Here is a 26,830-nt window from a genome sequence, read left to right on the forward strand (position 1 = left end):
CCAGGCTCTGAGCTGTCAGCACAGAGCCTGAACCGGGGCTAGAACTCATGAACCCCGAGATCATGACCTGAGCTGAGATCAGACGCTTAACCAACTGAGCCACCCATGTGCCACTGGCCTGCTTTACCTCTCCCCCAAATAAGCTCCCTCTGCTGTTATAATATTCCTGGATAGAATGTAAATATGGAGCTGGGGGGTTGGGAGAGCATCGGCACAGAAGCCAGCTGACCTTGGCAGGAAAAATTGGAGGGGAGCAGAGGTAATATCCCCAAGGCTTGACAGGAAAAAACGTGATGAGTTGGACAATCATTTGGACTGTCATCGACTCTAACCACCTTCATATGGATGTAGGAAAATGGAGTGTCTTTCCAGCCACTGTCAGCCCTCTGTGAACATAGTGTGTCTTCAGCTGTCACACAGAAGAAACCCAGCACAAAGAAAGGGACTCAGGTTAATGGTGGTTGTCACTAGGGTGAAAGAATGTGGGTGATTATTTTCTTCTATTTCTTTCTAATTTTTATCAAACAAAGGAGTACCAGTTGTGAAAATTTAACTACATAAAATGAAAGTCCAAACAGGCTGAGAACAGCGGGCTGTGCCCTGTGTTTTGAGCCTCAGAGCTGCTGATAGTTCACATTTGCTGAGGGGTCTGGAGGGATTTCTGCAGTCACTTTCTTCTTTTCTGCTTCTTTATTTCACAGCCTCCTTAACATTTCTGTTTCATGTTAACTGAAAACGTGGGGCCTTTATCCTGGTGTATGTCTCCTTCTGACTCTGGGGTGCTGGGACCCCAGGACTGAGGCTCTGCCCCTTGCTCCCTCCCACATCTCTGTGTGTCAGCACACTTCCCAGGCTTGGGGATTGTTTTGGACTGAATGCTTTTGTCTCCCCAGAATTCATATGTTGAAGCCCTCACCCCCATGTGATGGTATCTGGAGGTGAAGCCTGTGGGAGGTAATTAGGATTAGGTGAGGTCATGAGGGTAGGTCTCCCAAGATGGGATTAGTGTCCTTCTAAGAAAAGAAAGCCCAGAACTATGGCTCTCTGTGTCTCCAGCGTGTGAGGACACAGTGAGAAGACAGCCATCTGCTAGCCAGGAAGGGAGCTCTTACCAGGAACTGAATGATCCTGAGCTTTGATCTTGGGCTTCCCAGCCTCCAGAACTGTGAGAAATAAATGTCTGTTGGTTGAGTCACCAGTCTGTGCTATTTCATTAGAGCAGCTGGAGCTGACTGAGATGGGGATCATCAGCGTGGGCAGGACTAAGCCTGGCCAGCCCTGCCTTCTGTCCCTGTGCTCCAACATCATCATGGTGGTGGGATAAGGCAAGGGGCTTCAGACAGGGCTGAGATTCTGAAACGTGGCTTCATAGATATGGTTTGCCATGAAAATTCTGCCTATGGATGAGACTTCCACATTGCCTTGGGCAGAGCAGAAAAAATGTGAACCTCATTCAGGGGGGTCAGGGACTGTGTGAGAGGTGCCAGGGCAACTGAGTGGCCTCAGAACAAGCTTTGTGAACTTCCAAGAGGGAAAATAACATGTAAAGCTTCTGAACTTGGCGTATTTTTGCAGGCATTAATCTCTGTCAGGATACTAGTATTCTACAAAACCCAATTTTGGACACGCTAGACTAGAGAATCTCCTCCAGTTTTCAAGCATTCAGCTGACAAATATGCATTGGGCACCTATTATGTGTACGGGGCATGAAGGATAGAACGGTGAAGAGAACAAACAAATCCTCGTCTTCATGGAGTGAATTTTCTGGCAGGGAAGGGAGACCACAAACAGGCCGTATATCTAGTACATCTGATGCTAATAGGTGGTATGAAAACAAATAAAACTGATCAGGGCAAAAGAGGGCTAGAAGGGAGGGGTGTAGTGCAGTTTTAAGTGGAGTGGCCAAGCAAGGGCTTCTTAACTGACCGAGCCACCCAGGTGCCCCTAACGGGCTTCACGGTGACCTTGAAGCAGGTAAAGGAAATGAGGGATCAAGTCACATGGATGACTGGGGGGATGGGCATTTTAGTTATAAGTCATATCTGGTATAAACACTCTGAGACAGGGCCATGCCTGATGTAGGACCAGAGCCAAAAGGGGAAACGTAAGGGTGGGAGATGGAATCCCAGGGTATCAGGTCGTAGAGATAAGGTGGAAACAAACTCTGTAGGTCATCCTACAAAATTTGGCTTAAACTCTGAGTCAGGTAAGAACCACTGGGGGGCTGGAGCAGAGGAGTGGCATGACCTTATTTTCCCAAGACCATTCCGGCTGCTGGGGTGAGAACAGAAGCCAGGGCATCAGCTGAGATGCCGTGCGATACTCCAGTTGGGAGTTGGAGGTGGCTTGGATCCGCATTGGAGTGGTGGATATGGTGGGAAATAGGCGTACTTTAGGTGTTTTTGGTCTCTTCTGAAGGTAGAGGAAACAGGACTTATGGGGACACATCGATGGGGGCAGATGAAGACAGGGGTTAAGGGTGACCCAAGCCATGGAAGAATGAAATGTGTGTTTAGTGAGATGGGGAAGACCATAGGACAAAGGGTTTGGAGGAGGAGATTAGGAACTCAGCTTCAGTGGAGTAAAATCTGAGTTGTCTCAGGAGAGATCACAGACCTCGCTAAAGGTAAGAGCTAAAAGCATAAAACTTCTAGAAGAAAATATAGGAGAAAAATGTCATGAACTTGGGTTAGGCAAAAAACTTTTAGATATAATCCCCAATGCACAATCCATGAGAGAAAAAAAGTGATACACTTGACTTCGAAAGACATGATGAAGAAAATGAAAAGAGAGGCGCTTGGGTGGCTCTGTCGGTTGAGTGTCTGACTCTTGATTTCGGCTCAGGTCGTGATCCCAGGGTCGTGGGATCGAGCCCTGCATCTGGCTCCATGCTGAGCGTGAGGCCTGCTTAAGATTCTCTCTCTCCCTCCCTTTGCCCTTCTCCTCTGCTCGGCATGCTCTCTCTGTCTCTCTCTCTCAAAAAAAGAAGAAAATAAAAATAAAAAGATAAGATAGTTACTTGGAGAAAATATCTGTGGATTATGTATTGATAAAGTACTTGTATCCCAGAATATACAGAGAACTCTTACAACTTCACAGTGAGACAAAGAATCTGGTTAATAATGAGCAAAAATTTAAATAAACATTTTACTAAGATGATACAAAAATGGCTACTAATGAAAAAATACTATCATTAATCACTGGGGAAATACAAGTTAAAAGCACACTGCAATGCCTTTATACACCTTATGAAGACTATAATTAAAGACTGATGATACCATGTGTTGGCAACTCTCATAAACTGTCCGTGGGAGAGTAAATTGACAAAACCATTTTGTAAAACCGATTGGTAGTTTCTTAAAAGTTAAATATAAATGTATCATATGACCCAGAAATTCTACTACTTATCAAAAGGAATGAAAACATACATCCATGCAAAGACATGTTGCAAATGTTCTTAGCAGCATTATTCGTAAGAGCCCCAAACTGGAAATAATCCAAATGTCCACCAACAGGTGGTTGAGTAAGTAAAATGTGGTATATTTGTGATGGAATAGAACTCAGCATGAAAAAGGGATGAAACATGGATAGATGCTACAACATTTATGAATCTCAAAAAACATTGTGCTAAGTGAGAGACGCCAGACACAAAACACTGCAAACTGTATGATTCTGTTTACAGGAAATGTCTGGAAAAGCCATATTTATAGGGAGATAAAACAAACCAGTGTTTGCCTAGGGCTGGGGTGGGAGTCAGGATTAACTGTAAATAGGCACAAAGGAACTTCCTGGGGTGATGACACATTCTAAAACTGGACTGTGGTGATGGTTGTCCAAATCTATACATTTCCTGAAAATCATTGAATGGTATCCTGACAGTGGGTGAATGTGACGATATGCACATTAAACTTCAATAAAGCTATTAAAAATGTGAGTTGTCTCATTGGACAGGTGCACGTGGACATTGGGTAGAAGTGTGCCCATGTAGTCTGAAAGAGCCCTAGGCTGGGGATATACATTTGGGAGTGGTCAGTTACACACGTGATATGTATATGTTAGAATTTCAAGTTTTTTTTTTAATTTTTTAACGTTTATTTATTTTTTTGAGACAGAGAGAGACAGAGCATGAACGGGGGAGGGTCAGAGAGAGGGAGACACAGAATCCGAAACAGGCTCCAAGCTCCGAGCTGTCAGCACAGAGCCCGACGCGGGGCTTGAACCCACGGACCGTGAGATCATGACCTGAGCCGAAGTCGGCCGCTCAACTGACTGAGCCACCCAGGCGCCCCTCAAGTCTTGAGATGAACAAGAGGATGAGTGTTGATGCAGGAAAAAGGGCCAGGCACTGAGCCTGGGTGCTCCAACATTTAGAGGTTGGGGGTGGAAGAACCAGCAAGGAGACGAGAGGTAGAGCCGGTGAGGGAGAAGTAAAATCAGAAGAGCAGGTTGCTGGCAGCAAAGAGCACAAGGAGGAGGCAGCAGTGAACTCCACCGAATGCCGCTGAAGGTCAGGAAGATGAAGACTGGGAACTGACCAGTGAATTGGGCAAATGGGCAATTCACTGGCCACCTCAACAAGAGCAATGCCCGTGGCGAGTGGGGATGTGAGTCAGATTGGAGTAGGTTCAAGACTGGAGACAAAAATAGGGGTAGATGACCTTGGAGCAGTGTCGCTCTCAAGGAGTCTTTTGGAAAATGCCTTTCCTGACAGCTAATAACGATGATTCTGTGTTGTTTTTTTTTTTTTTTTTTTGTATCTGTTGTACTCTTCCTTGAGATGGTCAGTGAGGTGTGGCCACGGGAGACCGAGGAGAGGCTCAGGAAACAAATTCATCACACCCCCCGAGTTCTAGAATCAGGAGGCATGGCATGCCATGCAGGGCCACATGGAATGACAGCAGGGTGGTCAGGAGGCAAAGACAGGAGCAATGTGAGACCTTAGGCTACGGTCTTTACTGGAATTTCTGAGGGAAAAAGGCAAGGTGGCGTTAGCAGTTTAGAGCTGGCTAGATTGAATTATTCTGGGGGGGCTCTCAGCTACTATCTCTAGTTAGTTGCCTGGTGCCTGGCCCTGGGATGATGCAGGCAGAGGAATATTGCTTCCTGGGGTTGTACCCACCGGAAAATGGTGAGCTCTGGGTTGGTTAGTGAACATATCAAAAGCACACTCCACTCTGAGCCCTTTGCCACCTCTAAGAATTGGCTATAGTCTCCTCAACCCAGAAAGTTTTTTTTTTAAAGATCTCAAACATTTCCTGGATATTAATCCAGGAAAAAATTATGGAAACAATGTATTATTTATTCATTCTTGTATTAATATGTTAATTTAGTCCCCTCCGTACCGGGTGAGGTAGCAAACGCCAGCGTTGGTGAACTTTTTGGCCGGAACATTCCCCAGCATGCCTGCTCTGACTAGAATGTTCTTTTGCTTCTCCAGCTGCTAGACTCCAAGGTAGCTGCCAAGACCCAGATCTTTTGGGCGGGTCTCCTCTGTGCCCCATACTGTACTTTGTAACATTTCTTTCCTGGGTCAGTCTCTCCAAGGCTGGATGGCTTTTAAAAAGTATGCCTAAAATGAATGATCTATTTCCTTAAGTTTGCCTCAGATTTCGCCAGATTCCCTACTTTCTTTTCAACCAGTACTGAGAAGTTGGCTCCGAAATGATGCTTTAATCAGAGAAACTAACACGAATGAATGGGAAACAGATGTCAGTAATGAAGAAATTTATGTTCGTAAGACACTACTTAACATTTGATAGTTAGTCCCTTAAGAGATGGTATGAGTTGGAATCTTGGGGGAAATGTGTGTCCTTTTTTTCTAGATGTTTATTTGATTTGGAACTAGTGCCTGCTCAGTGAAATGCTTTCTTTATTTGGAATGTCATGACTATATGTATGTTTGAATAGCAGATTAGGAGCCAAAGCTTTCACTGCATGATTTATACTGCTGTTAATCAGGGGCACCTCTGAGCATGTGCTTGGTGCCCTGGAGAGGCCATATAATCTGTGGGCTGGTATCTGAGTATCCGAATACAGTCTGATTTTCGCAACACCTGGAGGCCTGTAGGAGTGCTATAGTGTAGATAGGGTTGCAGTTCAAGGTGAGGAGCTGGGCTGCTACCACCAAGGGGGAGGCCAGACCCAAGAGAGGTTTGGGAAGTAAATGCCCAAAGGAGTCAAAGATCTGGATCCAGGAGAGCAGACCTGGTTACGGAGGATGTGGTGGGCATGGTAGGGGTGGTAAGTCAGCACGTGTGAGCCCCGAGCATGGCCTTGAGCAAAAAGCAGAGAGGCCAGGTTGAGACATCTGTTCACTCAGTAAACATTGTTGAGTGCCATCTGGATACGGGCCTTGTGCTAAGCAGAGCTGAAAGTCAGTCCCTACCTTCAAGAATTTCTAGTCCAGTGGAGAGGGGAAGTAATAAAAAGACGACTTCAGGGGCGCCCGGATGGCTCGGTCGGGTGAGCATCTGACTCCTGATTTCAGTTCAGGTCATGATTCTATGGTTTGTGAGATCGAGCTCCACGTCGGGCTCTGTGCTGAGAGAGCAGAGCCTGCTTGGGATTCTCTCTCTCTGCCCCTTCCCAGTGCTCTCTCCCTCTTCCTCAAAATAGATAAATAAATGTTGAAAAACAAACAAACAAAAGAAAGATGACCTCAGACACTCACATGGGGGGCAGGAGCCATGAAGTACAGAGAAGCTCTACTCAGCCCACACTGGGGTGTGGGGGAAACTTTCTAAAGGAGGTGGTGTGTATATACTGAGTTTTGAAAGGTAAGCAGCCAGGGTAAGAGAAACAAATAAACAAAAACCCCGAATAGAGAAGGGGTTAGTTTAGGTAGGGAGAGTAATGTAGGTGATTCATCCGAATGACACTCTTTGGCTGGGGGGAAAGAGGCACAGCCAGAGTGGCAGTCTTGTGAAGGCTCTATGCTGGCTCTATGCCCCGTATGAAGAGTCCCCTGGGGGCCTGGGGGCCACGGCTGGCAGTGCTGATTGCAGGATTGCTACTGCACCTTCCGTGGGCAGCTGGAAACCCTTAGCCTTAAAGACCAGTCAGGCTTGGGATTTGGGGTGTCAAGTGATGCTGTAGTGTGGCCATGAAGAGCACACAAGTCTATGGACTGGACTTGAAGTCCTGGCTCCTCTTACCCTCTAGCTGGTGCTTCTCTCCAAACTCAGTTTCCTCGCCGATAAAACAATGTCTGATGGTAGTGCTGTTCTGAGAAATAATGTCGCAGTGCCTGCCCTGTCCTCGCACTCAAGAAAGGTAATTATTTTTGTTAGTTATTTGGCAACGAGTTCTTCTTTCAGCTGGAGGAGACAACTACGTGTGCACCAGACCCTCCGTAGGCGCGTTCTGTATATCATTTGATTTCACTGTCGTAACTGCTGCATAATGTCAAGACTTTGATTCTCCCCATTTTATACATGAGGTTCCTTTGGTTTGGGAAGATGAGGTTATCGCTCAAGGTCCCGTGGTTGAAAGTCATAACGAGTAGTAGTGAGTCTGATTTCAGCTCCTGTAGGTTTCAAGGAAGGTGTGCTGAATGGAAACATTTATCTCTCTTAATATCTTGGCGACATAATGGGATGTGGGCAAGGAAGAAGAATGAGGAATCTTGGTAGAAATCTTATCAGAAAGCTTGCTAAGTGGCTCAGAACATGAGCTTAAGCTCTCAGAGTTCAAGACTGTCAAATTTATCATCTGTCTGCCTGCCTATCTATCTATCTACCTACCTACTTACCTACCTACCCTCCTATCACCTACCTATCTATCTTGGTGTGGGGATGCCTCAGGTAAACCACTAAGTGCTAAGGGAAGAAAGTAAAATGGAATCATGTGAGCTTAAAAAGTCCCATAGCGCTAACATAAACTGCCCTGTTGGGGCTAGGGAACCCACTGAATCTGAGGTTTCACCTAGGGAAATGTAAACGGTATTTATAAATGGGTCATGAGAGATAGCTTTGATGATCCATTTACACAGAGTATTAGCCCAGCCCAGTTTGGGGGTGTTGCCAGGATGTTTCGACATATAAAAATCAATCAATGGGATACACCTTGGTAACAGAACCACGGACAAAAAACACATGATCCTCTCAACTGATGCAGAAACAGCATTTGACAAAATTCAACATCATTTTATGATAAAAACATTCAAGAGAATAGAGATAGAAGGGAACTACCTCAACATAGTAAAGGGCATATATGAAAGCCCACAACTAACATCATGCTCAGTGGTGAACAACTGACAACTTTTCCTCTAAGATCAGGAGCGAGACAAGGATGCCTCCTTTCACCGATCTGATTCAACGTAGCACTGGAAGCCCCAGCCAGAGCAGTGAGGCAAGTGCCACAGACTGAACGTTTGTGTCCTCCCCAAATTCTGATATTATAACTTAACCCCCAGTGTGATGGTATTTGGAATTGGGGACTTTGGGAGGTAATTAGGTCATGAGGGTTCCACTCTCATGAATGGGATTAGTGCCCTTACAAAAGAGATCCCAGAGAGCTCCCTTGTGCCTTCTACCATTCCTCAGAGCAAGAGGACAGCCATCTGTGAATCAGGAAGTGGGCCCTCCTTACCATGTACTAAATCTGCCAGGTCATTGATCTTGAACTTCTCAGCCTCCAGAACTGTGGGAAATAAATTTCTGTTCTTTATGAGCCACCCAGTCTGTGGCATCTGTTACAGCAGCCCAGACACATTAATAGTGCAAGAAAAAAGCTACAAAGGCATCCTAAATTGGAAAGGAAAATAGAAAACTATCTGTGTTTGCAGATGACGTGGTCTTACACTCAGAAAACTCTACAGATTATACACAAAAGAACTGTTCAGCCAAGTTGCAGGATATAACATCGACATGAAAAACTCAGCTGTGTTTCCATCCACTAACAACAAAAAAATTTAAAAAGGAAATTAAGAGAACAATTCCATTTAGAATACCATGACAAAGAATAAAATATTTAGGAAGAAGCTTCACCAAGGAGGCAAAAGACTTGTGCACCGAGAGCTGCCAAACATTGCTGAAAGAAATTAAAGACACAAATAAGTGGAAAGACATCTCACGTTCATGTATTGGAAAACTTAACACTGTTAAACTGTCAGTACCACCCAAGGTGATCTAGAGATTTAATGCAATCCCTATCAAAATCTGACTGGCATTTTTCACAGAAAGAGAGAAATTCATCCTTAATGCGTATGGAATATTAAAGGACCCTGAAATACCCAAAATGATTTTGAAAAAGAGTTGGCATTCTCACACTCCCTGATTTCAAAACATATCGCAAAGCTACAATGATCAAAACAGCATGGTGTTGCATAAACAAGACATACAGACCAATGGAATAGATAGAGAACCCAGAAATAAACCTTTGCGCATATGGTCTTCAACAGGGGTGTGAAGTCACTTAACAGGGAAAGAACAGTCTCTTCAACAAATGGTGTTGGGAAACTGGCAATTCATACGCAAAAGAATGAACTTGGGCCCTTACCTTACATCATATAAAAATGCAATCCAATGGATTAAAGACCTACATGTAAGACCCAAAATTATAAAACTCCTAGAAGAAAACATAGAAGAAATAATTCATGACATTGAATTTGGCGTTGATTTGTTAGATATGTCACTAAAAGCACAACCAATAAAGGCAAAAGCAGAGAAACAGGATTACCTCACACTGAAAAACTCTTGTGTGTCAAAGGACACAATCAATGGGAGAAAATATTGGCAAACCATGTATCCAATAAAGGGTTTATTATACAGAATACGTGAAGAACACCCATAACTCAACAGCACCCAAAACAAAGAACTTGATTTGAAAGTGGAAAAGGATAGACATTTCTCCAAGCATGATATACACATGGTCAACAAGCACATGAAAAGATGCTCAACATCACTAATCATCAGAATAATGCAAATCACAACCACAGTGAGGTGTCAGCTCCCATCCATGAAGATGGCCAGTGTAGAAACAATGCAAGCGGCAGATAATGAATGTTGACAAGCATGTGGAGAAACTGGAAACTTGGTGCAGTGTGGGTGGGAATATAAAATGATGCACCCGCTACGCAAAACGTATGCCGGTTCCTCAAAAATGAAGCATAGACCTACCATCTGAAGTGGCATTTTCACTTCGTGCTTCGTGCTTCTTTCAAAAGAATTGAAAGCAGAATCTTGAAGATATATTTGCACATTCGTGTTGACAGCAACACTATTCACAATAGCCAAGAAGAGGTAGAAGCAATCCAAATGTCCATGAAGGATGAATGTATCAGCAAAATGCAACATATACATGCACTGAAATATTATTCAGCCTTAAAAAGGAACAAATTCCTGTCACATGCTATAATATGGATGGACCTTAAAGACATAAACGCTAAGTGAAATAAGCCAGTCACAAACACAAATACTGTATGATTTTACTGATCTGAGGTACCTAAAATCGTCAAATTCATTGTAATAGAAAGAAGAATGGAGGGTGCCAAGGGACGAAGGCAGGGGAAGTGGGGAGTTCCTGTTTAATAGGTAAAGAGCTTTGGGGGCTCTGGGTGCCTCAGTTGGTTAAGCATCAAACTCTTGACTTCAGCTCAGCCAATCATTTCATGGTTCATGAGTTCAAGCCCTGAAGCGCAGAGCCTGCTTGGGATTCTCTCTGTCCTCCCTCTGCGCCCCTACTCAAAATAAAAAAATAAACTTTAAAAAATTAGGCGCAGAGGTTCAGTTTTGCAAAATGAAATAGTTCCAGGGATCTGTTGCACAGCTATGTGAATACAGTTAGCTCTACTGAAGTGTGCATTTAAAAATGATTAAGATGGTGGGGTGCCTGGGTGGTTCAGTCCGCTGAACGTCAAACTTCATCTCAGGTCATGATCTCGCGGTTCATGGGTTCGAGCCCTGCGTGGAGCTCTGTGCTGACAGCTCAGAGCCTGGAGCCTGCTTCAGATTCTGTGTCTCCCTCTCTTTCTGCCCCTCCCCTGCTCCCGCTCTGTCTTTCTCTCAAAAAAAAAAAAATGAATAAACATTAAAAAAATGATTAGGATGGCAAATTTTGTGTTATGTGTATTTTTGCCACAATTAAACACACACACACACACACACACACACACACACACACACACAGATATCTCAAAGGCAAAAAAACCAAAACAAAACAAGAAAAAGGATCCCTAAATGTGGCAAAATCTTGTTAATTCTTGAATATGGTGCTGGGCATATGAGGTTCACTGGATTATTATTATTATTATTTTTAAGTAAGCTGTACATCCAACGTGGGGCTCAAACTCAACCCTGAGATCTGGAGTCACATGCTCCTCTGAACCAGCCAGGCCCCCTATTTCACTGAATGTTATTTAATTCTGTGCACATTTGAATTTTCCTAATGAAAAATACAGGCCCCCAAGGGTATTATGTTTAGGATCTTAAAGATGTGGCGCTTGCCTTGGTGATATTTGATTTACCTTGAGAATATCAAAAAGCTATTTTGATAACCAGACGCATAAAGCCCGAGTAGACGGGTTAAAAAGTTGTGAGCAGAGGGAATACATTTGTACTTCCCGTTTTGCTGGGAAAAAATCATAAAAGGGGTCGAGGAAGAAATGTGCCTGGGTGATAAACACTCCTGTCTCCAAAGAGCAGTCGGCCTACCTGGTCTCACTGTAGAGCCGAGAGCACCCCATCCCTCTGCCTCCAGCCTCGCCCAGCAAGGACGACGGGGTGGCGGGGAGGGTGCTCTCTTACCATCAGGCCTCTGTAGTTTTACTCTCATGTCCTTAATCAGCTAGTTCTCCCACAAGCCGACAACACCTGAGAGGGTAGGACCCTGTCTGAGGTGCTCGTTCTTACGCTGCTGGGCACAGTCGTTCCGTAAATGTCACCGGGCCCCAACCCTGCCCCAAGGATCGCTCTGGGCACTGGGGTTGGGTTCAGTCATGAATGAAGAAGACGAAGTCCTGCTCTCAGGGGCAGTTCGTAAACAGTTGCTTGGAACATGCTGGGGGCGGGTGCGTGCTCTAGGGGAAAACAGAACCCTGGGAAGGACACAATAGGTGACGAGGTGAGAAAGTGCTATTTTTTTTCAATTTTTAATGTTTTATTTATTTTTTGAGGCGGGGAGGGATAGAGAGAGAGGGAGACACAGAATCTGAAGCAGGTTCCAGGCTTTGAGCTGTCAGCACAAAGCCCAACGCAGGGCTTGAACCCATAAACCATGAGATCATGACCTGAGCTGAAGTCGGATGCTTAACTGACTGAGCCACCCAGGTGCCCCAGAAAGTGCTCTTTTTAAAAAAATTTTTTTTAAAGTTTTATCTATCTATCTATGTATCTATCTATCTATCTATCTATCATCTATCTATCATCTACCTATTTAGAGAAAGACAGAGACAGCTTGAGCAGGAGAGTGGCAGGGAGAGAGGGAGAGAGAGAGAGAGAATCCCAAGCAGGCTCCACGATGCCAGCTCAGAGCCAGACGTGGGGCTCAAACCCATGAACTGTGAGATCATGACCTGAGCCGATACCAACAGTCGGATACTCAACCGTCTGAGCCCCCCGGGGCCTCAGGAAAGTGGTCTTTTAGACAAATGGTCAGCAAAGGCCTCTCCTGCCCCCAAGCCTCCCCTGACCTCCAGACCCCTACATCCACCTCCGCCTGGACATCCGGCAAACTCTGTCTTTTCCACATTTTACCCCAAACCCATTCTTTCTGCCATCTTCCTCTCTCTGTAAATGGCAACTGCATTTTCCCACTTGCTCAAGTTAAAAAGCTGACATCGTCCTTCCTGCTTTCAAAACTCCTGTTCAGTCCAGCCATAAACCCCATTGTCTCTACCCTCCAGATGCCCCAAGTCCCACTTTCTTTCCACCTCTTCCACTACTTGGTCCCAGTACCCAACCCCCACTGCCCACTTGGATGTTGTCTTTGCTCTTCACCTGGTTCTCTGTTCTGTTCTTGCACCTTCCAGAGTCAATTCCTTAGTATAGCAGCCTGCACCCTTAAGTCTGAGCACACCCTCCCCTGGCCTTCATTTCACTCAGACTGAAAGTGTAGGGGCCCCGAGGCACCTCCCTTCTCCTCTCATTTCCCATTTGTCCTCCCTGCTCACTGTCAGCCACTGTGGCCTCCTTGCTGGTCCTAAAACATACCGAACACACTCTTGCATTAAGAGCACTTTTCTCAGGGGTCTCCCATTTGCTCCAGGCTCAAAGATGGTCTTGCTGGAGAGGCCTTCCCATGATGATAAAATAGCAACCCTCCCTCTCATCCCTGAGGCGTCCCATCCAGCTTATTCTTTATCTTTGTAGCACCCCCGCCCCTGGCCATACTCTATATCCATCATGTCTATTTCATTTTCTCCTTTTCCCTTTCACCCCCAACTGGAATATAAACTCTGGGGAGGTATTAAGGCATTCTCTTCTTGTTCCCGTTTTGCAAATAAAGACACTGAAGTTTAGGGAGATGGAGGAAATTGCCCAAGAGGGTAGGAAAGGGACAGGTAGAGAGACTGGTACCCACACTTGTCTGACCCCAAAGACCATGGGCTTTTTGTTTGTTTAAAGTTTATTTGGTTATTTTGAGAAAGAGAACAAGCAGAGGAGGAGCAGAGAGAGAGGGAGAGAGACAGAATCCTAAGGAGGCTCCACGTTGTCAGTGGGGTTCAAACTCATGAACTATAAGATCCTGACCTGAGCTGAAACCAAGAGACAGATGCTTAACCGACTGAGCCACCTGGGCGCCCCCAAGACCACGGTCTTTATGGCTACAGCTCTCCTGCCTTTCTGCCACAAGCTTATTGAAGACATGGTTGGGGAGCTTTCCTCGGGTGGGCACCAGAGCCTGGGAGTGCTCAGGTGGTCATGAGGCTTTCAGGGATCAGTAAGCAGTCATCCAGGTTGGGAGATGGGAGAAAAGGAGAAACAACTGGAAGGGGCCAGAGTGCATAGGGTCTTGGAACCCAGAACAAAGAAAGAGTGTGGATTTTATGCGATGCTTATCACAGATTTCTGAGTGGGAAAGTGATATACAGAAGGTTTTTTTTTTTTAAATGTGTATTTATTTTGAGGGAGAGAGAGTGTGTGAGCAGAGGAAGGGCAGAGAGAGAAGGAGAGAGAGAGAATCCTAAGCAGGCTCTGCACTGTCAGCACAGAGCCCGACACGGGGCTTGAACCCACGAACCCTAGCACTGTGAGATCATGACCTGAGCCAGAATCAGGAGTTGGACACTTAACCAACTGAGCCTCCCAGGCAGCCCCTAGGGCCATACTTCTAACAAATGGCAAAGGTGTGCAACTTCTCAGGCACGGCTGCCTGCACCTTGCTCAGGGCACACCGTTTTCTGCCCGCGTTTGTGGGTTTCCAAGCCATCTGTCCGGAATCCTCTTCCAGCAGTGCTACCTCAAGGCTCCCACACACCCTTCAGCCTGAGCTCCTCCACTGCTCTGTCTCAGCCTAGACCCCTTGCCGTGTTTCTCAGAGCTCTTCGTCTTCCCCTGTCCCCCATCTGTCTTTCGCCCTACTGTGCATCAGCATCATGGATGAAATCCATTCGGCTCTCTTGACCACATGACTAGCTTTCTGCTGGTCTTGACCTCTCACTTCTGACTGATGCCTGGCCCCACAGGCTTCTTATCCACCAGGTGCCCCCACCTCAGTCCTAGGGGTGTTTTCTTTGCCCCTTGGCCCACCAGTGCTGCGAAATTAACAACAGTTGTAGCTCTATCCAGGGACATCCAGCTACCCGCTAGTCATGACCTCGTTGAGGCAGGCGGATCCTAGCTTTCTATTGTTCTATTGTTCTCCTCTTCTCCAAATCAGAAATCATGGGTTTTGTTTATATTTCACTTTGGACCAATGCAAACTCCAAAAGTCTTTTCTCGCCTTGTAAAAAACCCCTTCATCACTGTGTGTTTATCTATGTAATATACTAGTGCCTACTATTTGACTATTTATAACAGTACATACTATTTAAAATACTTCTACACCCTTTTTTGATTTCATCCTCACATCACTCCCATGGTGATCATAAATAGTATTTTCCTCATTTTAGGAATAAGGAAAGAATTGACTTTTTGGTAAGAGTCTTATTATTGGCCAACCCCTCTGACACTTTTTCCCTTGATTTAAAAATAACTATTTAAGGGGGACTTGAGTGGCTCAGTCGGTTATGCTTCTGACTCTTGATTTTGGTCAGGTCATGACCTCACAGTTCAGGGGACTGAGCCCATGTCAGGCTCTGCCATGACAGCCCCAAGCCTGCTTGGGATTCTCTCTCTCCCTGTCTCTCTGCCCCTCTCCCACTTGACCGTGTGTGCTCTCTTTCTCTCTCTCTCTCTCTCCCCAAATAAATACATAATCTTAAAAAAATAACTATTTAAATATTCAATAGTTGTGCTATGGACTGAATTGTGTCTCCACACAATTTATATGTTGAAACCCTAACGCCCACTGTGACTATTTGGGGAGAGGGCCTCTGAGGAGGTAATAAAAGTTAGACGAAGTCACACAGTGGGACCCTGATATGATAGGATTGATGTCCTTACAAGCAGGGACACCCGAGTGAGCACACAGGGAGATGGCAGCCACCTATAAGGCAGGCAGAGAGGTCTCACTGGAAACCCACTGCTCTGTCACCTTGATCTTCAACTTCCAGCTTCCAGAATTATGAGAACATGGATGTCTCTTGTTTGAACCGCCCGGTCTATGGTATTTTGTTATGGCAGCCAGAGCTAAGACAAGTTGTAATCTTTCATAAAGAATACTTTTGAGCAGTCGGATAAAGAAGTAACTATATGGGGTAAAGTTTGGTTCTGTTTTACTAATTTGTAACAGTCCTATGATATCATCGCTCTTCGATGGGAACCACATTTTTCTTAAGGTTGGACTTGGGATGAGCTTGCTTCCAAAGCCTTCTGGTTTCCAGTAGTTACTTTATGCCCCAGCCCTGCTGTAGGGAAATGGGGTGACAATTGTGTAATGATTGCTTAACAACTGAAAAGTGTAACACACCTTTTTCTCTTGTCTAATCCACTTTTCATGAAAAGCAACAAGTAAAGGGTGATCCTTTTTCCTACAATGAGCGGATAACTAATGACTGTCCATGATAGTGGAGGTTCTTGGAAGGGGGAATTCAAGCCACACTTTTTGGATTTGGATGGCTTCCTAACCATTTCACCCTACCTTGAATTTCTACGAATTTGATCACCTGTACTATTTTTAAAAAATGTTTCTTTATTGATTTTGAGAGAGAGAGAAAGAAAGAGAGAAAATGCAGGGGACAGGTAGAGAGAGGGAGAGAGGGAATCCCAAGCAGCTTCCCCGCTATCAGCACAGAGCCCGACACGGGGCTGGATCTCATGAACCACAAGCGAGATCATGACCTGAGCCGAAATCAAGAGTCGGCGTTTAACCGACTGAGCCACCGAGGTGCCCTCACCTGTGCCATTTTTATTTCAAGTAACACTTCCAAACATATATGCTTAGAGAAGTACGTCCTGAAACTATGTGTCCTGTCTCCTAGACAGATGCTAACCTAGGAGAGTACCCACAGAGTTGGGGTGCAGTGGGAGAGGGGTGGTAGCCATGTATGAAAAACATTACCCATTAAAAATCCCATATTGCTCTGTGCTGATTACAATAGGCAATAAACACTGGCTGAACTGAACTGGGGGACACTTACTCCGGGGGCCTCGACGGGTGGTCATGCTCAAGGGGCGAGTGTCAGAATCTTCCTGCAGGGGCTCCGGCTGGTTGCCTAGGTGGGGATTTTCAGACACCATTTCCTCGGGGCCAGCGGCGGGCAGCTGTGGGCAGAGGGGCAGAGGTTGTTACCCCCAGGGCTTGGGTTGACACAGATCTTATCTGGGGATGAGGTGGGTCACTCAGTGAGGGGACAAGCCTTAGTACTATTCATATCTAGATAACCGTGGTGCTGTCACCTGTCAGAAAAGGGGTGCCAACCTTGAGTTCGTCTAAGAGGGTTCTTGTTAAATTACTGAGGCATCCCCAAATAAAATAAATACTTCCACTATTTCTATGAATAATGTGCAGACCTTTGCAGAAATTGGGTGGAAAGGGGGAGCAGGAAAGCCACGGCCAAAACTATGTGATCCCAACTCCAAATCTTTTGGAAACAGCTGCCAAAGCGTCCCCGGGGAATTCAGGGCAAAGGACAGCCTGTGGCTCCTTCCCCAGGCTGTCAGAGGATAGGCTGGTGAGCAGAGATGACAGTGGAGGCCAAGGCTGAGCGATGGCCTTTGGGGCCAGACAAAGGCTTGCCTCTGAACTCAGATGAACTGAGGGACTCGGGGCAAGTTATTTAACTTCCTCGCTTCCTTCCTTCTTCATCTGTAGAACAAGGGAGTTGAAGACAGCGGCTGCACCGAAATGCTACTTTGTATCGGCCACGGTGCAAAGCACGGGCATTGTGATTCAAATAAATGGCCTGGGGTGGACCCCAGGCACCGACTGGAAAAAAAAAAAAATCTCCCAAATTCCATTCTGAGGTGCCGCTGGGGTTAAGCGACAGTACTCTGGATTTCTTCCAACACCCCCAAACCTCTCCTGCTCCAAGGTCTGCAGTCTGGGCTCCTGCACGGGTTACATCCAGGAGCCGGTGCCTAGGAGGGCAGTGCCAGGTACCATGCTCCCCCTTCCCCGTCCCTGCCTCTCTCTCCTGTGCCTGTGGCCCAGTAGCTAAGGACGTGCACCCGTCCCGGCGGTACTCTGGGTCGCCTGCCCTGGCTGCAGATCCTCTGGGGGACCCTGCAGGAAGGGGTCAAAGCTCCCCGAGTGGCCAGAGAGGCTGGCCACGTGGCTGGCCGCCCCCCTCCTCCCCCGGCTGCTCCATCCGAGCTGCGCAAGCAGAGGCCGCCCCTCGGCCCAGCTGGCCCCACCGGAGTGCGGTGGGGCACAGAGAGGGGGCTTGTCCCCCAACTGCGGCTACCTCGGTGCCTTCCCCGCGTCCACACCTCCTCACATCCCAGCCACCCTCTCCAGGCAGCCCCATCACGTGGGTGCTGGCTCAAAATGGCGCTCCCTTCCTTCCCTCCCCTGCTGGCATCTCGATGCTTCCAGGCAAGTTGCCCCTCCAAAGAGATCTTCCCTGCCTCCCCTCCTCAGAGCACAGGGGCTCCTGGCCGTTGTGTGTGGGGGTTTATTTACCTTGAGAAGGCTGGCCTTGCAGGGGGATGCTCTCAGCTGAGGAGGGTCACTTCTGAGGAGAGCTGGAGGGGGGGTGGGGGGCGGGCGCTCTGGTTTAGACCGAAGCTGAGCTCGGGCTTGGAATTGGAGAAAGGGGGAGCGCCCCATGATTAGTAATCCTGCACTGCCATCTATCGCCGGCCTCAGTTCATGGCCTTTGAGGACAACAGTAAAAAGCCTCCGTCCCTCTTTTCTGGGGCTTCTCTCAGGAGATGGGAGAAACCTCAGAGGGAAAATGCCCGGGGTACTGACCACAGCGTCCCTGTGAGGGTCACCCTTAAGGCCCCACACAGGTCCCACACCCTGCACCTTCCCCCTGCACCCTTGTCTTTTCCAGGGTGCCCCGGGGAGGATGTGTGGTCCCCTGAGGGTGCCCACACCTTGTCAATTGGCAGCCCGATGCACAGACAGACACAGGGTCCCCAGCACCACATACCGGTTTCTTCCTTTTCTGTCTTGCCATCTTTGAGGTCTTCTTCTGGCTTCCCACACCCGCATCCTCATCATTTTCATCGAACTCCTTTGTAAAAATGTAAATGGAAGAGTGGTCGCTGAGTCTGCGTGTCAGTTGGGGAATGGCGGTAAGAGAGGAAGAGGGTGCATTTTACGTATTCAAATTAAAATCACCATCCTGCCCCCACCCCTAAAGTTGAGTATGGGCGAAGGGACAGTTGACATGGTCTAAGCAGCTACCAGCCTTTACTCTTCTCAAAGCAGACATGGTCTTGAAAAGTTGTATCCAAATGGAAACATCATAGATGAGATGATCTTGGAGCCTCCATCGTTCACCCCTACAACATCTGCCGTGCTTCTGGCCCTGGGCACACACAGATTCTTGCTGCCCTCAAAACTCACAATCTAATGAAGGCCAAAAACAAGGGACCCTGCCAGGACAGCTGGTCTGGCCAGAGAGAGGACCCCAGCACAGGATGACATGGGAATCAAACCAGGGGTTTCAAGGGCCGGGTTCCTCTGCCCCCAGCCTCAGTCTCAGGCACAGAATAATAAGGATATATGTTAAATCGTCACGAAGTCTCAATTCAAAGACAACGTTTGTGGGTTTTCTTGAAAACAGAAATTCTTTCACAGTGCAAACTTTTTCTTTTTCTTTTTCCTCATGACGCTGTCTAAAGTTTTAGTGAGAAGATGTTAGAGCTGAATGCTCTCAAGTGTTCAAGCTGCAAACTTCTCTGGTCCTAGACCTCTGCAAAATGGGGCACCACCTCTGGGCGTAGAAGAATTGCAAGGTAAACCTGGAACCTCTCCCTGTTACACCGAGTTCATTAGAAAGGTGTTCAAAGTGAAATTGGGATTTTATTTTTTTAATACTGAAATAAACTTGGAACACAAAGGATGGGTTTTTTTTTAATTTTTTTTTTCAACGTTTATTTATTTTTGGGACAGAGAGAGACAGAGCATGAGCGGGGGAGGGGCAGAGAGAGAGGGAGACACAGAATCGGAAACAGGCTCCAGGCTCTGAGCCATCAGCCCAGAGCCTGACGCGGGGCTCGAACTCACGGACCGCGAGATCGTGACCTGGCTGAAGTCGGACGCTTAACCGACTGCGCCACCCAGGCACCCCAAGGATGGGTTTTAATGATAAGATTTAAGATTTCAAAGAAATGTCAAGCAGGTTGCTGAGTCAGCCTCCAACTGCACATCCTGCCCTTGGCCGTGGAGGTTAGAGAAGATGAGAACTTTGGTTGGTGGAGGGAACCCAAGTCCTGACCGGCCAATGGGCATAGCTTGGGCTTGTCTTTTGTCCAAGGGACCTGAGATCTCTGATTCATCCTCTGGGTGAAAGCCCCGTCCTCACTGGGCCTCCTGATTCAGGGTCCCCAGGTAGGGAGTATTCTTAGCTTAGGGGTTCACCAACTTAGATTATAAAATGTTGCTAACATCGAGGTGTGCAAGTGTGGTCCTTAGTTCACGTCTAAGTTCTCACTGGCTAGAATGGATTTGTGAGGAAGTCTAGGCCTTTTTAATTGCTTTATTTTGTTTTGTTTTGTTTTAGTTTATTTTGCTTTCCAATAATGTTTTGATTCTCTATCAGTGGAAAACTGTCCAGTAGGACCTCAAATTAGATAGAATGGAAACTCCCTGAGGGCACAGGGTTTTTGTTTTGCTGCGGTATCCCCAGGGACCAGCGACACAATAAATATTCCTTGCGTGAATAAGAGGATGTAGATTTATGTGGTTTGAAGGTACTTGATATCTTGCCTAAAGTTAACCTGTGTGGTTGTAGCTGGGTAATGTGGTTCCTTCAGGCTTTAGAAAACAGCGTGTCTTCTCCGTTTCGGCCTCTATGGTCTCAAGTCAGCGGGCCCTGCAGACAGGAGAGAAGCTGCGGTTGAGAGACTTTCTCCTCCGTTCTGAGGTCTGCGGTCTCCAAGTAGGAGATGGGCTCCCTTCTCTGTTGTAGATAGTGTTTAATGATGGTTTGTACACGATGAGTTAGAAATGGCAGGACTCCACGAGACAGGATTTTACTGGTGGTTATGATCTACAACTGGTTCCTTCAGCCTGAAGTTTTCTACAAATCAATGTGCTGCCGCAGAGCTGACTCAGTAGCAGGTGGTCACTCCGAACAGCTGTGTGTCACGAAATGGTGACCGGGCAGCTTCAGAGCATTCGTGTAGAGGTGAGCCCCTGGAATGTCTGCAGGGACGCGTTTCTTATGCCATCAGGCCCCGTCTCCACCGCGTGCCTGACATAGCGCCCTCTGCATTCAGTAGGCGTGCAATAAAGGCCTGTTGCTGGCCTAACTTACTCTCTCACAAAGACCTGTGATGTAAGTGCAACGCACACACAGCCACACCTTCAGGGGACATCTAAGCAACCGCTTACCTCTGTGATTATTTTCACTTTTTCTTCCTTGGGATTCATTTTGGCTGCAGTGTCTGCTCCTGGACAGGGAATCAAAACAAAACAAAACAAAGAAGTCAGGCCTTTGAAAATCAGTGAAACATCTTTCTTACTACCGATGTCTATGAGGCTGACCTCTGTGTTAGAGCAGACGGTCCATTCCCAAGGAATATGTGCTTGCAGACCCAGATTGGTGGAAGGGAGCCCCAGAGGAAAAGGAAGGATGCCAGACCCTTCTGGCCCCGTGCGCCTGGCAATGAGCCCAGCAATGAATCTGGTGCCACTGGGCAGCAGGTGGGAGTGAGGAAATTCTGCCCTTGGAGTCAGAGGAGTCCAGTTCATAGCCTCTCCTCTCCCCTCAAACCTCCACCTTCCCACCCCCTCCTCACTCTCTCCCCTTGGCCTTGGTTCTCATTTCACTGAACAGAGAGATGATGGGGGTGGGGTGAGGGGGGTGGGGGGATGGGGTGGGGTGGCGGTGGGGGGGGGTCCATCCCCTGCCCCTCCCCCACCCGCGGAGTCAGGTTACATCTTCTGCCTCCACTTGTACCCTGCCTGCCTCTGCTCCCATCTAGGCTGGGACCTCAGCCTGTGCACTAGGCCCCAGCACATTCCTCCTCCACGACCTTGAGCTGACAATTTCCCCCTTCCCCTGGATAATCACTTCTTCCTGCTCTATTGGCTCATTTCCTTCCATGAACAAAGTGCTGTGTGTGATTGGCCCCTTCTTTAAAAGGGCTGTCTGGACTCCACTTCTCTTTCTAGCTAGTGTTCAATTTTTCAACCTTCTACAGGAAAGTTCCTCACACCTTCTCTTCCTGGATAGGTTTGCTGGGCCCAGCAGCCCCTGAACCTGCTCCCGTCAGGGTCCCAGTGACTCTGCGTCACCACATCGAATGATCATTCCTCAGTGCTCATCTTACTGACTCTCAGTGGGTCAGTAATGAAAGTGACCCATCACCTGATTTTTCCTGAAACGTTTTCTTCACTTGGCTTCTGGGATATGTTCTTTCTTGGTTTATCATCTCTCCCCCCTCTCAGACTCCTAAGCTGGTCTGTCTCCATCTTCTTAATCACCACACGGTGGGGTCTGCGTTGCCCCTACCCATCCCATTGGTGGTCTTACCCCGTCGCTTGGCTTTAAATGCCATCGGTCTACTGGTACCCCCCACACTTTCACTCAGGGCCTGCACACCTCCCCAGAGCTCCAGACTCAAATATCCAGGTGCTTGATGGATACCTTCACTTGGCTTAAGATGCCCCAGATGAAGCTCCTTGTCATCGCCCCCTGATCTGCTTGTCCTGCAACCTTCCTTGTTGCAAAAAACAGAACTCATTTGTCTGAGGCCAGAAACCTCAGACATACGCCATATTGTGTCATTGCTGACTCCGCTCTGCCTTTCACATGACACACGACGTGCAATCCATGGAAATCCTGCCGGCTTTGCCTTCAAATTATATGGAGAATCCAACCTCCTCTATCCACCTCCACTGCTGTCACCCGGTCAGGCACCATTGTCTCTCGCATGGCTTCTTGCAAGACCCTCCTAACTTCTCTGCTTCTCACCTTGCTCACCCACAGGTTGTTCTTTACACTGAAGAGAGTGAATTGTTTAAAATTCAAGCGCAGTCATGTCATTTCTGCACTCAAAATCCAATGACTTCTTTTTCCCAACAGAGTAAAATCCGAAACCCTTTCCATTGCTTACAAGGCGCTCCATGAACTGCACTTAAATCCTCTGGTCTCAGGGCCTTCGCACTTGCTGTTCCCTCTGCCGGGACCTCTCTTGCCCAAGATAACTGCAAGGCTCTCTGTTTCTTTTAATTCCTTGAAGGCCCTACAGAGACCCTTCAGAGAAGTCTTCCCAGAACACTCGTAATACAATGGTGATCTGCTTCCCTCACCTTCCTGGAATTCTCTAACTATCTCATGATGATTTTTTTTTTCCGTAGTACTTGTCACCAGCCGACATATATACTTATTTGCTATTGTCTGCCCGTCCCTGTTAGAATATAAGCTATAAGAGGGCAGGGACAGTTGCTCATTGTTTACCTCCAGAGCCTAGGAGACATTAAAAAAATGGGTTTCAAATGAATGACTAAATCAGTACTTATTGGCTGTGTCTTCCATGTCCCCATTCTGGAGCCCTTTAAATCTTCATTGTCCTCTCTGGGCTGCTGAGAAGATCAAAGGAGAGAGGGCCTGGGGAGAAACACCAGGGCTGACAAGTTGTAAGCCCTTCCTAATATCCTGGAATCTGAATCTCAGCTAGGCCTTGTCATTTAAGCAGCTCATCTGAGGTGTTCAAGGTTGCAGTGACCCTGATGGGGAATTAGCATATTAAAGGGAAACAAAGCATCTGGAAATCTGTTGTCTCCTCTCCAGACCTCCTCACAGGCTACCAGAAATGGAGGAAGGAAACTGATGTCAGCAGTTTAGAAAATAAAAGGACGAGGAGGTGATCTAGAAGGAATGAGGGGAAGAGAATAAGACTGAAATGCCCAAGGACACGAAAACTCTCTAGTAAACAACCCCGGTAATTATGAGCTGGAAAAAAAAAAAAAAGAACTGATGTATTTTAGGAAAGAAAGATTCTTCCTCAATAAGTAAAAAAAAAAAAAGTCATATATGAAGTAAATAGAAGTAAGAATGAAAAATGTAACAGAGTTGATTTTTTTCTCCTCATTCTTTCCTGATCATTACCTTTGAATGAGTTTCTAAGGAAATCAAATGACATCAAAATTTATTTTTTCATGAGCACGGATCCTAAGAGAAGATAAATCAATACTGTTCGACTTTAATATGTAGCTTGTCATCACCAAATGCATTGAGCACTTGTTAATATATTCATATTGGCAACATCCAAATAAGAGCCATGATTTACCGCAGACTTATTTTGTGCTATGTCTAGATGCAAGGTACCACCAGACCTTACAACAACACTTCTAGTTCAGTTCCTCGTGCCTCAATTCACTTCTGAGGCACCAAGGTTTCCTCTGAGGTTAACCTCCGGCAGGATACACGATTTGTCCAAGGTTATAGTTATTAAATGTCACATTCAGAATTTGACCCCAAGACTTGGTGATTCCACAGTCTTCCCCATGCCCCTCTACCTCTCTGTCTCGCCATTTATCCCTGTTTTGTGATCATATCAGGAACCAATCTATGCTAGTTCAGTCTTCGGGAAATATGTACAATTGAAAGCTGTGGAGTATTGCCCCAGTGAGAAAGGGCTGTGGCTACTTTAGGTCAATGATTTATCTAACTTCGTGCAGAAAACCAAAGACAGTTTTCTAGGAAGGTACTGCTGAGACCTTTGTCCAAACAAATGGACTGTCTCTGAGGGTGCTGAGTGCATCAGAGCCCTATCCAGAGGACCCGGTGACAAGTTCTACAGGATGTAGGCAAAAGGATGAAGGTGTGTTATAAGAGATGCACTGCATCTGACCTTGGGCTGCTTAAAAAAAATTAACACAATGTGAGTGTCCTATTCCAAAACAGTGCAAACACGGGTATATGGAAATAGTGAGACCTTTGTGAAAAATGAAATGAACCTGGGTCCCAATTCCAGCTCTACTTGTCAGCTGTGTGATCTTGGGCAAATGCCTTCGCCTCTGAGATACATTTCTTCGCCTGTAAATTTGCAAAATTCCTACCTCCAAGATTATCGTATAAGGGCTATCATTTGATAGACTGTATGGTAAAATGCCTAGCATGGACCAGGCTCTCGATATCGGTATGGTTTTTAAGAAAAGGTGATGTTAGAGAAGGAAAGTAGAAAAAGGAGCGGGGATGGAAAAAGAGCTTAGGGGACAGAAGGGGAATCACCAGAAAGACCTGAGGTGACATTGAAGTCCCCCATTACCATTTGTGGTTCCCACCTTCAACCTCCTGGCTCCAAAACCCAAGGTCCCCTCTTTCCCTTCCCCCAGCTGGGCCCAGGGGAGTTTCCTTTCTCTTTCCATTTGTGGTGCTTCTGAAGCCCTCCCCTGCCCTCACGCCCATGGGTATTTCCTCCCTGCGTATGGTGCTTAGCTTTTTCTGCCCTACCCTATTAGGGTTGGAGCCCGGACTCCTGGTAGGTGCCACACACACTGCTTCTAAATTCATTATCTGAGTCTACAAAGCATTCCAGCCACAGCTTCCCTTTGTCTGAGGTTGGTGACAGATAGCTTTATGGAATCATTCAATCGGCTCGATGTAACACATGTCACCCTGGCAGAGTGCATATAAATGCCACACTTGCGCTGCGCTCTGTGGTATATGCCCAGTTCGTTCACGTGATGAACTAAGTGATCCCAGGCCCTTTCTGGGAGTCATCTGTTGTGTTTCAAGCACGTTCGACACTTTTATAAATATCTTACGGTACTTAGCTCCTTGTACTGCTAGCCTCCGTTTATAGGGCTGTCTTCTGCACAGACTCTGTGCTTCTGAGCTGGTCTAATGCATTTCTGCTTGCTCTGAACTTCAGCCCGTTGCTTGGCACCTTGTTCATGCTCGATAAACGTGTGAGCGAATGACTCTACACGAGCTCTAAGAGACAGATTTCATTCTGGAGCCGAATTTATTTGCAGAAGAGGTTATATGAAAATCCAATAACAGGCATGCACTTCCCACGAGACCTTATTAGCTTTCCATAGCGCCTCTTTGCAACGGAGGCAAACTGTAAGTGTAAATACCAGCCCGCGGATTTTCTTGTGGTCTCTTGGAGCAGTGATCCTCATCCCTTTGTCTGTAATGACTCTTCCTCCGCCTAATGCCAAGAAAAACGAAGCCTGAAATGAGTGGCACTTTGCCCCTTGGACCAACGTGAACTGAGACACTCAGAGACACAACCCGCAGCAAATGTTTCTGGGAGACAGGAAAGCGACAGGATGGCAGGAAAGTCCCAGGACGGAAGCCGAGCAACCCTGTGGGAGGGATTCCACCCAGCGGCCCTGAGAGCCAGACATCAGACAGCCGCTCAAATCAAAGCAGCCCAACTGACGCTCTATGATTTCAATTCCAGAAAGTAAAATGTAAATCTTAGTAGTGAGAACCCCTACACTCACAATTCATGAAATCGGCTAAGGGGGGACTGAGGGGTTGAGCTCCAAGCCAGGGTCATGAGGGCAGGACGCCCTTGCTGCAGCCCTGCTCCCCGGGAAGAACTGGTTACCTTAAGCAACTTTACAAAGCGCTTTGCAGATTCCACTTCCTGGGATGAAAGGAAAGTGGGGAGAGACGGAGTCTTGCTGTCGAATCTTCTGAAAGAGTCCAAAGGGAAAGGCTGAGCGTTGGGGCGGACCCAGGGCTGCTCCCTGGGAGGCTGAAGCTCTGGGAGCAAAAACACCCGCTTAGCAACACGTTCCTAAGGGAGGTCACTCCGGCTTTTTTTTTTCTTTTAAAGTGACAGGTGACCTCCAGTAGCGGAGCACGGACATGCTGGGGGAACAGAGAAGCCCAGCACAGACAGGAACCAGCTGGGGGCAGCTGATTAGAAGTCAGGTGGGGGGGGGGGCTTTAGGAAGCACGCTCTCCCTTATGTCATCAGGGTCACTGGGCATTTCTGGCAAGAGACAGGCGATGCTCAGATGCGGGAGGTTTAGAATCACGAAAGGTCACCATGAGTGGGCGGTGCACCTGACTTATTTGCAGCCAAGGTTCTGGGCGGTGCTGCTGGGCAGCGGTGAGTGTTTTCCAGTTAAATGTGGAGGCTGGATGTCCAGGATTAATCTTTGCGTATTTTCAGAATCCCACTGAGATTGCTCAAAGAGGATATAA

The 26,830-nt window shown here is 47.0% G+C and overlaps 1 protein-coding gene across 10 annotated transcripts in view; it reads right to left on the reverse strand.

Moving 5' to 3' along the window:
- Positions 1-26,390, reverse strand: part of CC2D2A (coiled-coil and C2 domain containing 2A) — a 176,324-nt gene extending 149,934 nt beyond the window's left edge. For 3 of the 10 annotated variants that reach the window (XR_007151443.1, XR_007151442.1, XR_007151441.1), the window contains exons 1-4: positions 26,226-26,390; positions 21,049-21,107; positions 18,638-18,721; positions 16,679-16,802 (exon numbers count right to left, since the gene is read on the reverse strand). Coding sequence is in view for 7 of the 10 variants with exons in the window: in XM_047855028.1 (XP_047710984.1) it covers positions 16,679-16,802; positions 18,638-18,721; positions 21,049-21,087 (247 nt within the window). In the remaining 3 variants the exon portion in view is untranslated. Of the gene's footprint in view, positions 1-16,678; positions 16,803-17,944; positions 18,001-18,162; positions 18,276-18,637; positions 18,722-21,048; positions 21,108-26,225 lie in introns of those variants that run through there. The other 7 variants (XM_047855025.1, XM_047855026.1, XM_047855027.1 and 4 more) reach the window with 5 other exon arrangements.
- Between the last annotated feature and the right edge of the window lie 440 nt (positions 26,391-26,830).

This window comes from Prionailurus viverrinus, chromosome B1 (genome assembly GCF_022837055.1).
Source record: "Prionailurus viverrinus isolate Anna chromosome B1, UM_Priviv_1.0, whole genome shotgun sequence".
Taxonomy (NCBI): Eukaryota; Metazoa; Chordata; class Mammalia; order Carnivora; family Felidae; genus Prionailurus; species Prionailurus viverrinus.